Below are 15690 nucleotides of genomic sequence, written 5' to 3' on the forward strand. Positions count from 1 at the left end.
CCTTGAGCCCCCACCCAAGACCCCCTTATTGGTTGTCCCCCCTTTCATGAATCCTAGATCCGCCAATGAGGTGCGACTGTTATGATAATATAATATGTTTAACATTCTCGAAATATAACTCCTCCTTCAGCTTTGTTTGCTTTGGAAAAATCTAGTACAAGTCAAGAAAACATTACAATAATAAAAATACTATAATTAAAGTGTCAAAGATGAAAAAAATAAACAATAAGAGACTAAATGCATATTAAGACATTTGTAAGGTCAAACCAATAAAGCTAAAGTATCTGGTTCAATAATAAAATAAACTCTGGAATATACTTAGAGAAAAGGTGGATTTTCTTCCCAAATTTAAATTGCAAGACATTCCAACTTCTTCAAAAGAAAGAGACAAAATGTTCAAAACTTTCTAAATTCCTCTTTAAGAATTTTTCGTATTTCCTTTTTTAATTCTCAAGATGCAGTTATAATTAGGAATGTTGACCTTGGACTCACAGTAAACTGTATATCAAGTCAATTTTTTTTGGGGGGGGGGGGGGGGGCTTCAGTAGTAGAAGCTATATTGCTCAAATGATAAAGTGAGGAGTATTGTGACCAAGAGAAATTGCATAAGCCAGTTTCCGTTTTACAATTTTTTTTAAACTCCAAAAACTTAACAAAATCTGCAAGATCGTGAGTCGTTGGTCGGATTCGACCAGCTATGTCGCTCTCCAACTGCCAAATCTTCTAACATGACGATGAATACAAATGTTACAAAGAAATAGTTTCACAATAGAATTATTGAGAGAGATAAAAATATTAAATTACAAATAGATGTTAATTAACGGCTTAATTATATAAACAAATTGTCACTTTAATTGTTCAACTAACTCAACCACAAGGCCGTAACAACCATTGAGGCAAGTGAGGCAAATGCCTCACCAAAATTTTCGACTTTTTAAAAACTTTTTGAACAATTGTATAATTGTATGATTCTTTAAAAAGATATTGCCATATAATATCTACATGATGATGTGATGAAGCTCGATTCACTTTTATTAGAGCCCATTTTGGGGTGGTAAATTCCCACATGTTGACATTTCCAACTTCTTTTGACACTACTTGGAAATGTTGCTAATGTTTAGTTTCTTTTATTGACGTATGACATTTAATTTATTTTTATTTGATTGTGTTGAATGGCATGAAATGCAAAAAAGGCAAAATCTGTTCCCTACGTCAGTCACACTGTTTACTGTAGAGTGTTTCAATGGCAAAAATTATCAAAATATTAAAATTGTCTTCAATTTGCTCATACTAAGAAGTTTTGGATCCCCCTCCCCACCGGCATTGTCTTGGACTTTCTGGGGCCACAGGCCGGCCCAAGTCCACTTGCCTCACTAAAATTGTGGGTCTAGTTACGGCCTTGTTTAATGGCATGACTGGGGAGAAAGTGTTGTGTTGAGAAAGTGTCTCTTACCGTGATAGTATGATACACTAGATTTAAGGAAGTTTTTTTCTTATCAGACATTGATGCCGCTTCTTGTAGTTTATTTCCCGTTTTCACTGCTATAAATACAATATTTTATCTAACCCTCTTTATATAATCTTATATTTGCGAAGCGTATAGATCCGGTGAGTAATTTAACTTAAAGTTTTTTAAGGCAAAGCACGTTTTAAAATCATATATTAATATTTTTGAAAAATATATATTTTTTTAATCCCAAAAAGTGCATTATAGAGCAAATGTACATCCTGCTTTGTTTTGAACTTCAAAATAGTTTTAAATGAAAGCAACTCAAAGTAAAATATTTTGGAGTGAAATTATGGATGCTTTCATTGCATGAATGACACGGTACCTCTCATCAGAGTTGCAAAGGTTATTCAATTTGATAGCAAGATTGATGTAGGCCTAAATAATTTTTTTACTTTCTATTCACAAGTACTGCCAAAATTAAAAGTTTAATTGTGTAAGTAAAAAAACATGTTTTGAAATTTAGAACATGTTGTGTTTGTGAACATGATGTTGAGTGACGCACAAAATTTTTTTTCTAAAAAAGATAAATAAATAAAACAAGCAGGCTGAGACAAAAGGACGTCTTAATTTTTGAAAGCATAATTTTGAAAGGGTATGATCAATAAGTAAAATAGAAGGTCACAATGGCACTATGTAATTAGTATTCTGTGAGAGCCCCATTAAATTTTATTCAATGGCATATGAGGAGTTGTGGATAAGAGATGGGTGCCCCAAAGCGTAAAGGGCGAATATATTAATATTTATAAAAGAAAAATATATTATTCATATAGTTAAACACTTTTTGTATACTCTGCATATAGGCCTTACAACTTCAGTTTTGAAGTTTGTTACTGTAACCGTTTGAAATAGCTTTAATTGTTCGCAATCTTTTCACAGTGGTAGAGATTTTTCCACAAGTATAATTTTGTGAAACTGAAAAGTAAAACAGTTTATTAGCTTTGAAATACTTTTTTTTGGGGGGGGGGGGTAATATTTAGGAATTTTATTTTTTCCCCTTCAATTTAATGTTCTTCACGAATAAGTGAATAATAATTAACGGATAGATGTTAAATAAACAGATTTTTTTTAAAAAAAAAAATTGAGCAAAACACTCGTAAATCCTTCATTCTCTACCTCTTTATTTCCTTTCGTAATATTAAAAAAAAGATTAACAATTAGATGAAAAGTATATCGATGAATTGTATAAAGCGAAACTATTTACAACAACAATTATGCATTGAAAAGGCAATCTTTTGCGTAATATCCCTTCGCGTACCAATACCAATACATAATCTGAAAATAAGTGTAAATTCATTCCTGTAAGTGTCCTACCGTGGACAGACACGAGAATTTTTATTATAAATAAAATTTGAACTAATTTCATTGTGCTCGAGCATATTTCCTTTTCCAAAATTCGTATAATTTACAATATTTCCTCTGCAAAGGGGATAAAAACGATGATTCAACTTTTCAAAATCACAAATGTAAATAACTAAGTATAGGGATCTACCCTACTTCCTGATTTGCATACACTTTCTAATGGTATAGATTAATACAGATTAATATGTAATAAAACTTATATATACCTCCATCCAGTAAATTCAATTGTTATACCTTTAAAAAATTGTTCCTATATAAATCAATACTAATAAAAATCTAACATTTCCTATGTTTTACTGAGCGGGCATAAAAAAATCGATGTTTGACCGCGGAGTGAGATATTGGAGTTGTCGATGAGATGTTGAACCGCTTACGTCACATAATGGGCGGGGTCAGCTTAATCTCATTTGCATTCATTAGTGTTCGACATACATGTATGTCAAAAAAAAAATGAAATAAATAAATAAGAAGTATAACAAAACATTTATTGATTGTGCTCTCGGGCAAAATGTGTTTTGTTGACTCCTCGAACCATACTGTGACAGTTTGGTTCTTGGGTCCGACAAAACGCATGTTGCCCTCGAATCCAGTCAATAAATGTATAATATTACAACGATATATGTAGACCGATGGGAAATATTGATGTGTAGGTCTGTCTACTTACGTGTTTGTCTTTTCAGTGGGTTTCTTTTACGATAAGGTATAGAACAAGGAGTTTGTTGGAGCTTTGATAAAAAATGTAATCTCCTTCTTCTTGAAATTAACCTTTCTTCTGTAGGAAGATGGTGGCTGTCTTCGGACTTTTCCTGCTTCTGTTTTTTCCGGCACATGTCCGTAAGTTTCCTGCATTTACAGTGTATGCCGTATCTATTAACATAACTCTGTGATATCCTCAAGAAAACCCGGCTACTTGTTGAAATACTGAGTCTAAAAAATTTGACAGTTATACGAGACTAAATTATTGTACTCTTTACTGTGTAGAGAAAATATTTAAACACACACACACATGCACACACCCTCTCTCTCTCACATACACACACACACACAATTATGCATGCGCGAGAAAAGAAATATGGAAAACAGTAAAAAAAAAAAAAAAAAAAAAAAAAAAACACTAAGAGAGCCAACTCTCTCAGTAAAATTTCTCATGATTTACATAATTTTATTAGTTTCTGTCATTTGTATTAAATAGTCGTTCAAACTCAAAAGTATAGAATGCTTTAAACATGAATCAATTTAATTCAATAACTAGTGGAAGTCATCTCCGATTTCAATTCAAGAACTTGAGTGAACGATTTTATTTTCTTTTGAAATATTAAACTATCTTCCTGGCTCTATTCGATGCTTAATATTCATAGTTCTACTTAAAAAGTCTAGAAGGTTCATTCAAGAAATATTTTTCCAACATTAATGATTTTAAATGAATAAATCTATAATTAACAGTTTTTGGTGAGTTGTGATAGGTTGAATTGATCTACCAGGATATTATGCACTGTTGTCTTTACCCATGTAGTGCTTACCAGTTACTTTATTTACAATTATTTACGACACAATCATGTACATGTTAATTTAAGCAATAACAATGCATTTATTATACTAAACAATCAAACTACTAACTCAAAGTTAATTCTACTCCCTAGACCCTCTTGTCGTGGTTGACCCATCACCGTTTGCTAATGTGACTTATGGAAAACCATTCTTCTTTAATTGTACATTCCCGTCAAATTGGAAAACTGCTACTCTTAATATTCCTGGTGAACAAGGCTTCAAGTTTGCCACATTTAATGACGGACATTGTGAAGTTCCATTCGATAGACGGAAGAACTACAGTATAGCTTGCCATGGAGACACGCTAACCTACGGAATCCTGAAACCGGTGGACCAGACAACATGGCGCTGCACTTACCGTTACACCAATAGCACGACTTCAAAGAGATATGAAGAGCATGGAATCACCACAGTTATTTTACAACCCGGTATTATTTTACAATTATATAATTACTTTAAAAACCATTTTTTGAAGCAATATTAGTCTGGATTTGTTTCGCTCGATTTTCAATTAATCAAACTGATTAATTAATTTTTACAAAGAGCACAGATTTTTTAAGAAAAAAAAAGTAATGTTTAGTTACACGACAACCTCAGATCACTTTCTTGCTTGACAACCTATGTAGTAATGGTAGAAAGTGTAACTGAATGTTTGAGCAATAATACTAATGACTTGTATTCTTTGAAACTTGAGTTTTTCTTACTATTTTTGCTAGATAAACCTGTTACAACTCTTCAGAAAACTAACTATATCATCAGTGAAGGTGCCCATCTAACCATTCCGTGTACATTCAGTGGTGCCCCGATATCCAGTGTCACGTGGGAGCACAACAATACAGTAATGGAGACGTCAAACCAAAACCAACCGTTAATTCTGAGTTTCTGGAATGTCTCCAGGACTGCAGCAGGGAATTACACCTGTAACGTGACTGTAAGCTTTAAAGGGACTTACACAACATCAAAAAAAGTCAACTTAGTCGTTGAATGTAAGTGAAGGAGAATTTCTAGGTTCTACGGGTATTTTGTAACTTAGAATGGAAATTATCTTCTGTTACATGCATATTATACAAATAGTATAATCTGATAATTTTGTACCAGTATGTCACTATTATCTATTTTCATTAAATTAAGCTCATCGCAGTTACGACCTTTCAAATTCACTAAGCAATACAATACCTTCAGATCTATCACCAGTTATTGTACATTATGCATTACCTTTAAGATCCTCCAACACTAAGATCAAGTAACGACACTACAGTGAACGAAGGAACGGACACCATTACACTTTTCTGTGACATCTTAGTGGATGGGTTTCCAAGAAACTACAGTAATCTGCACTGGCAGCACTGGCGCAAGAATCAGTTGATAAGAGAACTAGATTCTGATGACACTCATGTCAATCCAAATGGCAATAAACATACCCTTACCTTGACGTCTGTGAGTGTTTTAACAAAATAAAAATAGAATTGATTATGTAAGTTCCTTTGTTTATAAGTAATTTGATGTGTTTTGACCCTTTCTCGTGTAGGTTGGTTATAGTGACACCGGATGTTACAAGTGTTTGATGGGAAATGGAGTTCCCAATTTGGAAGGAAAGATAAATCAAACGGCTCAAGTGGATGTGGTCATAAAAGGTGATTTATTGACAAAAGTAGTCATTTAAGAGCTTTAGAGTTTTCTTGTCTGTATAATGCATGTACATACAATGGATTAAACTGTTTTTATTTGAATTGGAAACCTTAGCTATTCCACGAATTCTTGATCCGAAACCTGAATACCATGGCCAAGTTGGGAAGAGATTTAAGATAAAGTTTGAATTAGTGGGACATCCGGCACCAAAGTCCTCAATAATTGTCCTAGAGGGACAAGCTGATTACAAGATCAACAAAACGGAGACAAAGGGACCAGTGAATCTCGTCATTTATAACAAAATAGTCAAAGTTGATGGAATTATTGTGGAATTGGATTTTGGCAAAATAGAAAAAAGGTTTCGCACAACATACCTATTCATCGCTGAAAATTCGCTGGGGAATGTAACTCACACGTTTGTGGCACAGGGACATGGTAAGATTAAAAAAATGTTTATTTTTTGTCAATTTTAGTAGGATATTTCTTATTATAAGTTCTATGAAAATATCATTTTTGTAGATTTTCCTAGTAAACCTTTCCATATCCATTTCAAAGCATTCGAAGGTTTTGCTTTACTTGAGTGGGAGGCAAAGTATCCTGATACTGACATGACGTACCACGTCATTCTCATAAATGATACTGGAGTCCAAGAGATCTTCAGAATTCCAGGTCAAAACTCAAAAATATATGAATATTGGTTGACAAATATTTCAATGTCCAAAGTTTACATTCTACAGTTATGCACAACAAATGTCCTGGGAAAAAACTGCAGTTCCACGTTTAAAATTAAAACGGACAATATTCTTGCTAGCTCTTTGGAAGGTACGGTGATTTATTACTCATATTCTATTCAGAAATTAATTAATATCATTACATTTGTCAAATGAGTTATGTCTACTGAATCTTCATTTAATTTGTACTCCAGAAAATAAAATTCAATTCTTTATAATAAATATCATATGTTCTATATTGATATGTAATTACATGTATACACATGTATATGTTATATCCTTCGAAATGTTATTGCTACTTTGTTATGAACGCTGAAATGGTACAACCTTTTCAAAAACGTTTTCATTAGATGACTTTGTGTAATGATTAGTTTCAGCCAATCAAAAGCCGAGATCAGACACAACATTTGCTGTGCTCACCGTGGTTGGTGGAATCGGACTTCTGTTCATTTTGATCTTAGCTGTGATTGTCTTACGTCATCGACAAAGAAGAAAACGTAATAATATTGTGTGCTTCTGATACAATTCAAATTTTATCTAAAAAATATTTAAAAGTGATCTTATCTGACATTAATGCTGTTTTTATTGTTTATTTATTTAGGCAAAAATCCTCCATTCTTTGAAAGGTTTGGTTTTTAATGATTTTTTTTTTTTAGAAAAATGATTAAAATAATTTGAAATTGTATTTGAAAACGTAGTGCATTGCCAATAAGTAGATACACAATAGAACACAAATTTTTACACCTTAATTTTAAGATTTTAATATACGCGAAAATGAAATTTTTGAGAACAGTCTGTTTCTTGATATATAATGATATAATATATACCAGAGATACATCTACTTCACAATCATATTTGTACATGTACGTTCTTTCCATACAGACAGGTTGTCTTTGGAAGAAATAGTTATTCGATGCAGGGACTTACAAGCGGTAAGGACTAGACAGAAACGTTAACAGCAATGACAACTTCGCCTTTTGGGGATATTTAATTCATTTTTATGTTGATGGAAACTAGTGCTGATAATATTTTTTATTTATATGCATAAAATTTTCCTTGAATACTCGTAATTAAATGGTTTCCTAAATCATATCAGTAAAATCTGTCAGCCTGCAGTATGCAAAACTGACTTTCTGTAAATCATGTTTAATTGTAAGATTACTGATAAGAGTAATTTAAAAAAAAAAAAAAAAAAAAAAAAAAAAAAAAAAAACCTCTTGTATGTACGGATTCATTTTTACTTATTTTTGTAAAATTTCAGAATTAGAAAGCTCAGAAAATACATGTAACTTAAGGTAAAGAGTTCCATTATGTGCTGAAATGAAAACAGAAACACGAAAAATTTCTTCTGATTTAACAATGCACGTTTGAAAAATTCTTCAAACATAGATATGAATACAAATTTTGAACCTTAAATTTTAAAATCCATGTACATTGTGACAATTTAGCTATGATTATTAAAGCTTCTTCCATTAAACTCATTGAACGTCTATATAGCAAACTTCATCGAATTGAAGGGACTCCATACAATAATGTGTTTCATTATATTTGATAAGAAAGCTTATTGCTTCATATACCTATAGAGAAATTATTATCATTATATAAGAAGGAAATACACTGCAACATCAATGAAAGATGCCTGTATTTATTTGTTATTATTACATGAAAACAAATTAATAAAGAGCAAGGTTTATTTTTATTTTTTTCTTTACTTCAGAAACGCACGGCTTTCTGTTAACACGTACTTAACACCTCAGTGTATGAACTCGCCGTTACTGGGATCAAGTGAGTACTCTCTCTGAAATAATATAGTTTTCAACTCGGTAAATGTTTCGTGGTACTATAGATTGATTGATTGATTGTATGATGTTTTACGTCCCGTTCGAGAATTTTTCACTCATATAGAGACGTCACCATATACCGGTGAAGGGTTTCAAATGAAGACCTCTACTCGGCACTCAAGGCCATTGAGCAATGAGGCTTCTTTATCGTGCCAGCGCCTACCGTGACTTGCGGCCTCGGGTTTTTAAGGTCTCATACGAAGGAACCGCAACTCTAACTTCAAAGTGCCGAGCGCCTGGCGAAGGATCGAACAGTTGCTACCTATTTTTAATCGACTTAGGTCAGTCGCGGACGTGATTCGAACACACGACCTTCCGATCACGGAGCAAGTGGCACTATAGAAAGCAACCGAGTGGTACTATAGAAAGCAACATATCTAGTTTGGTCGATCATGAAAAAGGTGAAGATAACAAACAGTGGTCGATCTAAAAAAGAAAAAAAAGAAAACAATACAAATCTGTGAACAGGGTATGAGACCCGGTGCCTAAGAGGAGTAAGCATTCCCTGCGACCGGTCACACCTGTCGTGAGTTCTATGTACATGTAGAAAGAATAATCCGTAATTTAAACAATTCCCTAACAATGGGTATGAGAGATGTCAATCAAAAAGCAACCCAATGATAGGTTGTATTTGCTAACAAAGTCATTATAACGACCAACGAATTTACGAAATGTTGACTTTAAACGAGGTTTTTAAAATCCGTACAACATCAACTTATTTGTCAGTAGCCTGCCTCGGTTTAAAGATTGATCATACTCGAAGCTTGCTCTTGAGTATCAAATAAGTTGGGAGACATAAAGACCAAATGTAGAAAAAGTGTGGCAAAGATTTTGGAGTTTATCTGTATTTAGAAAGAAAAAAAAACAAATTTTCGATAATATGAAGGTTTATTTGCTTCATACATATAAGTAAAGTGATACTTAAATATGATATAATTGTAATGTACACTTTAAAACATTTAGCTTCATGTCAATCAAAGTAAGTGTCAACATTACTTATTTTTTTCCCTGGTGAATATTCTTTTCTCGTGGGGTCTGAATGAGAGAACACTTACATACTTAATGAACTATCTTCTTGTATTTGAATAAACAAGCAATAATTGAAATACTAAAAAATAGACACTTGACCTGAAACATGTAATTTACATTATTTGAAAATGATATTTTATTTTCTGAATTCAGAATGACCCCTCTTTTTTGCTTTCCTAAATGAAACTGAGATGATCTTTACCTTGATCAATACTTCTTACTCACTTTGTTTTAATAAATATGTGGCTAAGCATTGGTCTATTTTGAATTTCTTTTATTAAATTGAAATTGTCTTTCGATTCTTTATTACAATGGAAGCATGCATCATTTTTATTAAAGAGAAAATAATAAAATTTTAACAACGAGAAGTAAAATTCTCATTGGTGGATATTAGTAATCGTGTAAAGGAAATAATAGACCCACCCATGCACTGATTTGAATGCATTTTTTAAAAAATTCATTTCTTATTTCTAAATTTCCCTGAAATAGAAAAGTATTCCAAAAAAAGTATTTTTAAATGTTATTGATAGCTCGGGAGGAAACGAATATGCAAGTGTGGATGACCCGGACATCATAAAAATGAGTTCTCAGCGAAATCGAGGTAAGAACCGTCTTACTACTGTTTGTAACGCGTAACTCTATCATCTTTCTTGTCAGTCTTTCTTTGATGTAATATAATTTATGCATCTGCAACCCCCTTTCTCTTAGCATTTGCTGTCATTATATCATCATCTTTCAGATAATGGTACATGTCATTCAAATAGGTATGTAACTGAAATATAAAATATATTTTTAATAACAGCAAGGATTAAGAAATTAGATGAATATGCCATATTTTTTTTTTAAATTTTAGTGTTTTCACGAATATTTTTGCCAGTTGAATATTTTAATGATTTATATATTAATTGTTGCTTTATTTTGGAATATCATGCTGCTTAGCAGTGTACCCAAGGAAACAAATTGTTCACCAAACCTGCCGAGCCGGGGTAACGAGTATATGGCAATGGGCGAGGAGACAAAAGGTTGAATTTCAAAAATATGCAATTGATAATTTATTCAATCTTATTTCGGCTTTCGTAAACCATTCACATTGGCATTGTCATGTTGTAAATTTTGAATTTACCGGGTGGCACTAAATGCAAAATTTACACAACATGACAACTGTTGTCATGTTGTAAATTTTGTTTTTACTGCCACCCGGTAAATTCAAAATTTACAACAGCCAGCATATTTGTTAACAGCCAAAGTGACATGCATTGTAAATATGAAAACATTTTATCTGCTGGATAATTCATAACATTTTTCATTAATTCTAATCTCTTTTCTCAGGTACTCTGAAGTCAAACAATTCTAAAAGGTACTTAAATGAAAAATTGATTAGGCTTTGGTTGTTGTCTCTTTTTATAGCCTGTGAACGTAATGACATTTTTTTCAATTTTAGCACGCAACTGAAAAAACCTGGAATTACCGAAAGTGAGAATTACCAAATTACCGAATACGTGTCTATGGATAATGAAGACGGTAAGCTGAGATGCACCGTAGAATACAACTTTGTAGCACTCGTATTAATTTTTTTTTTGAGGAAATGTTCAAAATTGTTTTAAATCTTAGGTAAAGAAATATCTGTACAAAAGAATTCAAATGAACAAATGGTAGATTTGAATATTTTGTATTCTTGAAGGCAGTAAAGATAGGGTTAAATTCTTTTTAAAGTAAACAGCGCGATAGTTCTACAAGACAGAATTTCCTCACTTTCAGTCTTAATTATAACGCTTATTCAATTGTTGTTGTTTTTTTAGAGAAAAAAGCAGAATGGCAGAATGGTGGCTACCTCGAAATTAATTATCCAAAAAAGTACGTGCGGAAGTGATGTCAATGAGCTTTACTCTGTCTTGCGCATAAACGTGCGTGATAAAAGTTGTTGGACTTCGTGTTTGAAGAAAAAAAAACTGTGCCAAAAAAAGAACGAAGAGACATGTTTTCTTCATTACATCGTGCTGAAGTCTATGATAGAGTAGTGAAGAAGAATTTATAACCTAAAACACATACATTTTAACCGTAACGGGTAAAAATTCAATTTTCCCTGTTGTTTTTTATATTTTATGGTCTGTGTTGATGTCCATCGTTCATTTAAATCTATGCATTTGTCAGTTTGCCCTCTTTAAAACACATTTTTTTTATGTTTATATTTTTGTTTATATTGTATCTCATGTATTTCTGACGATTTGTTCAATATTTGGTGTGAATAACAGTTATCTTGATGACGACATCGTAATATTGAGATACTGATTTGTCATCCGGTTGTCGTAAATTTTGAATGGGAAAAATCAGTGAGCAATATTTAAATTATTTTGATTCTTTTAACTTTTGCAATGTACAGATGTTTGTTTTATTTTACTTGTATCGTTTCTGCAATAAGCAAAAGTCTTAACATTTTACATAAAGTTATACTTTCAGGTTTGAAATTCACAAATTTTTAGCGAGATGTCAGTATGACAAAGCAATTTGGTTAAAGCTATATTTATAGCTTTTATTATTAATACACGTACTTACTACTAGCAAATAGGGAAATCTGATATTATGAAAATTTGAGTTGACCAGAGCTTAGTTAGTTTATGGAAAATTTTACCAATTATTGTTTTTTTTAATTAAAAGAATGTAGAAGAATGCAGCTGCAAACTTTAATCGATTACATCTTTTCTCGTCTTTACATTTTACTGTAGAAAAATGAATTAGTTCAATCTGCAAATTTTTACGATTACAATTACCGGTACTCGTAAGACTTCGATGTCATCAGATTTCAAACGCTTTGTTTCACATTGACTACATTCGACATTAATTTTGTTGTCCATGATTTTTTTTATGCATTGGTAAGGTGTTCGTCGTCCATCGTCTCTCTGTCTAACCGTCTGTAAACAATTTTTCAAAACGCTACTCCTCCTACAGTTTTAGTTCAATATCGATAAAACTAGGTCCAAAAGTAGACTATACTAAAATACATAACTCAGTTTGTTCATCAGTGTTTGATTTCGCCATGGTTACTAATAATAGAAATTTCTTTGAAATTCTTTCAAAACACTAATCCTTCTACAGTTTTGGTCCAATTTTCAACACAACTTCACAAGTAGACTATACTAAGGTACTTAATTCTGTTCATCGGTTTTCGATTTCTACAAATGATGTTGCCATGGTTACTAAAAATAAAAATTCTTTGAATTCATTAAGGTCACACGACACGTTCCTCAGTAATATATAAATAATTTTTTTCCAAGAATATGTCGTTGAAGTATTGGAACTTTATAACAAGTTTCCTCACAAAAAAATTGAGGTTCCTTTCCAGGCATTTGTGCAAGATACCCGAGGATGGTGTTTCCTGTATTATTCTATTTGAAATCACTTGAATTGACATTTATTTGTTGTATTTATTTTTCAAGATATTTTGAAAACAGTTTAGATATCACAAGATAATGTTAATTATGAATATTTTTAATATATTACTAGGGAAAACAAAACAAATATTTAAGGAACGTGTCGTCAGACCGTAAGAACGCTACTCCCCTTCAGTTTTGCTCTGATTAGACTTTCTATGTAAGTAGATACCGAGATACATCTTTCTTTAATAAATATACACCGGTACAGCTACAGTCTCTTCAGATTCTGTGTTCTTTTGTTAATTCTTTTTTTAAAATATCTTTATTATGTAAAAGGAACGAGAAGGAAAAAATAAATTGAGAATTTTATGAATAGTTAATAAAATATATCAATGCAAATATTATGAAGTTGTTTCGTTTCTTTCCTCTGTATCATTTCATATTTGAGAAGAGATGGATTTTACATACATTGTACATTTGTATCTGAAAAGTATCCGTCATTCGAAATGTAAGTTCCTTAAAAGACAAGACCATTGTTTGTTATAATAAAGTATATAATTATACAGTACGAAGGAACATTCACAACTGAGAATGCGAAAAAAATGAGTTTTTTCCTGTTGTGCTGTTTCCGTATAGTGATTACCAATATTTCAATAAAATGAATAAATGTATTTGCTATTATATAATCAATTTTAGCATTGTTAATTGACAATACACAAAATATACAACATTTCCAAATTTCTGATAGTTTAATCGACTAAATAACTATCAAGTCCGCATCCATTTTTCACATTTATAATTTACAGTCTGGTTGACCTTATCCACTATGACATCAATTGGTATATACGTGAAATAATTCGGAAACTCGTTTTGAGGGTTCCTGTTTTGCCATCGTAGATAATAAAGATTTCTCCATTTTGCCATTGCTCTAAAATGGTTGTTCTTGGTTGAGAGATATCGTGGGAAGAGTTCTATTAATGACGCGTGTCTGGGGAGGAGGATGGTGAAGGATAAGCCCGCCCCGTGCATCCCCACGAGTATGTCAGTGTTGGCGATGAGATGAAGTTGCTCTGACATTGGAAGCGAATCAATCTGCACACCTTTTACATTGTGATATGGGAAAACTTGTTGAACCGCTCTTTGTAGTTCCATTTCATTTCTTATCTTTCGCTTGATCTTTCCTTTGGGATTTCTTGGGTGAGAAACATAATCTTTGCGCCATATAAATAAAATAGACAAATTTTCACAGTTTAATTTTTTGGTGTCTTTAACATTATATCTGCTGAGGAAAAATTCTCTGAATTCTTCTAAATATGGTACGTGAGGCAAAGCATGTTGATTTAACAGACTATTATATCCAGTTATGCTCCACACCAGATCTTTATATGTAGTGATTTCTGTCATGTGACCTGCTCGGGTCACGTGACCAAAAAGCGTCGTCCAAACACTGTCCAGACCGCCAACAGGATGGCTATCAATCAAAAGAATAGAGGTAGTTTCTGGCTCCTTTTTGAAAATCAAAAGCATCAGAAATGCATTGAACCAGTCTGTCATAACATGATACAGATTAACATACTCGTATCGAGTCACTGCAATAGTGAAATTATTATTTAATGGAGGTATGATGCCATTGTCCGTGGTCGCTTTAACAACCGAGAGCCACAGCTTCAAGTGATCTTTCTTGTTGAAATCATATAATATTCGTCGGCCTTGACAACTAATTTTGAAATAACCTTTCTCCAGGCTCAGGTACTCGTATTTCTCTGGCTGACCTATGACCTTTTCTAAAGTTTCTCCGCCTTTTCTTCCAAAAGAACGTCGGGGATTTAATTGCACATGTTTCAAGTGGGCGAACAAGTTTCTGTAACCGATAAAATTACCATTACACAGTTTACTCCTAGTTTCGATCCAAAGGTTCACAGGATCGAGTTCTATGGTAAAATTTGGCTGCAGGTAAATAAGTTGTGTGCGCATTGTTTTCTGATCATTCAAGACAATATCTGACGTACCACGTACGTCTGCTTGGTTTGTAGAGGGTAAATTTCTTGGTAAAAGTTTCATTTGATCCCTTTGTTGTAATACAGAGATTCTGTTGCTATGGAATAAAAAAAGAACACATAGATACAGGTAAACAAGGGATCCAACTGCTAGAGATCGCTTCAGAGTCTGCGCAGTCAGCACTCTCTTCAAATGAGCGGACAGTTTAAGAAAATACTCCAGAAAAATTAGCACAATTTTTACACTAAAAACAAATCGAATTGCTCTCCAAATTGCACTATTTGGCATCTTTTGTTTGTTCTCGATTATATCCAATTAAATCGTCTTCATTTGTTTAGAATCAATCACACGGACGAACGAAATCCAGATTATCGGTCATTTAAAATTTATCAACGTTTAACCATTTACAATTTTATTGTAAACTTATGGAGTACATCTTGGTAACTTTGTTGATGGTTTGGTCTCGATAAAATGACACTACTTGGGTGTCTCCGTGTTTACCACAAGGAACGATATATTCTTGCGTAAAATTGCAGTTTGGCTACTACATGAAAAATACCTCTGGGTATAGGCTTCTCATAATATTACAGTGTCTGTAGTAACGAGATGTATCAGTGTTCTCTGTGCTATAGAAGACACGTTTTTTTTTCACAGTATAAGGGATTGAATAACTT

General features: G+C 32.6%; 2 protein-coding genes across 2 annotated transcripts; one reads left to right on the top strand and one right to left on the bottom strand.

Moving 5' to 3' along the window:
* The first annotated feature begins 3633 nt into the window (after positions 1–3633).
* Positions 3634–13417, top strand: LOC133179273 (uncharacterized). The gene is made up of 19 exons (XM_061314062.1): positions 3634–3703; positions 4510–4845; positions 5134–5403; positions 5640–5854; positions 5946–6051; positions 6161–6481; positions 6566–6868; positions 7149–7274; positions 7379–7403; positions 7660–7709; positions 8039–8072; positions 8495–8562; positions 9582–9597; positions 10178–10248; positions 10387–10411; positions 10587–10669; positions 10977–11004; positions 11089–11168; positions 11447–13417. Exons 1-19 carry the CDS (start codon positions 3652–3654, stop codon positions 11515–11517), a joined length of 2280 nt encoding a protein of 759 aa, XP_061170046.1. The 5' UTR covers positions 3634–3651; the 3' UTR covers positions 11518–13417.
* A 369-nt stretch (positions 13418–13786) lies between these two features.
* On the bottom strand, positions 13787–15079 carry LOC133179274 (uncharacterized). The gene has a single exon (XM_061314063.1). It carries the CDS (start codon positions 15077–15079, stop codon positions 13787–13789), a length of 1293 nt encoding a protein of 430 aa, XP_061170047.1.
* Positions 15080–15690: the final 611 nt, after the last annotated feature.

The sequence above is a fragment of the Saccostrea echinata genome, unplaced genomic scaffold, assembly GCF_033153115.1.
Source record: "Saccostrea echinata isolate AGI-Se365-2 ecotype Australia unplaced genomic scaffold, CSIRO_AGI_Sech_v1 ptg000004l, whole genome shotgun sequence".
Taxonomy (NCBI): Eukaryota; Metazoa; Mollusca; class Bivalvia; order Ostreida; family Ostreidae; genus Saccostrea; species Saccostrea echinata.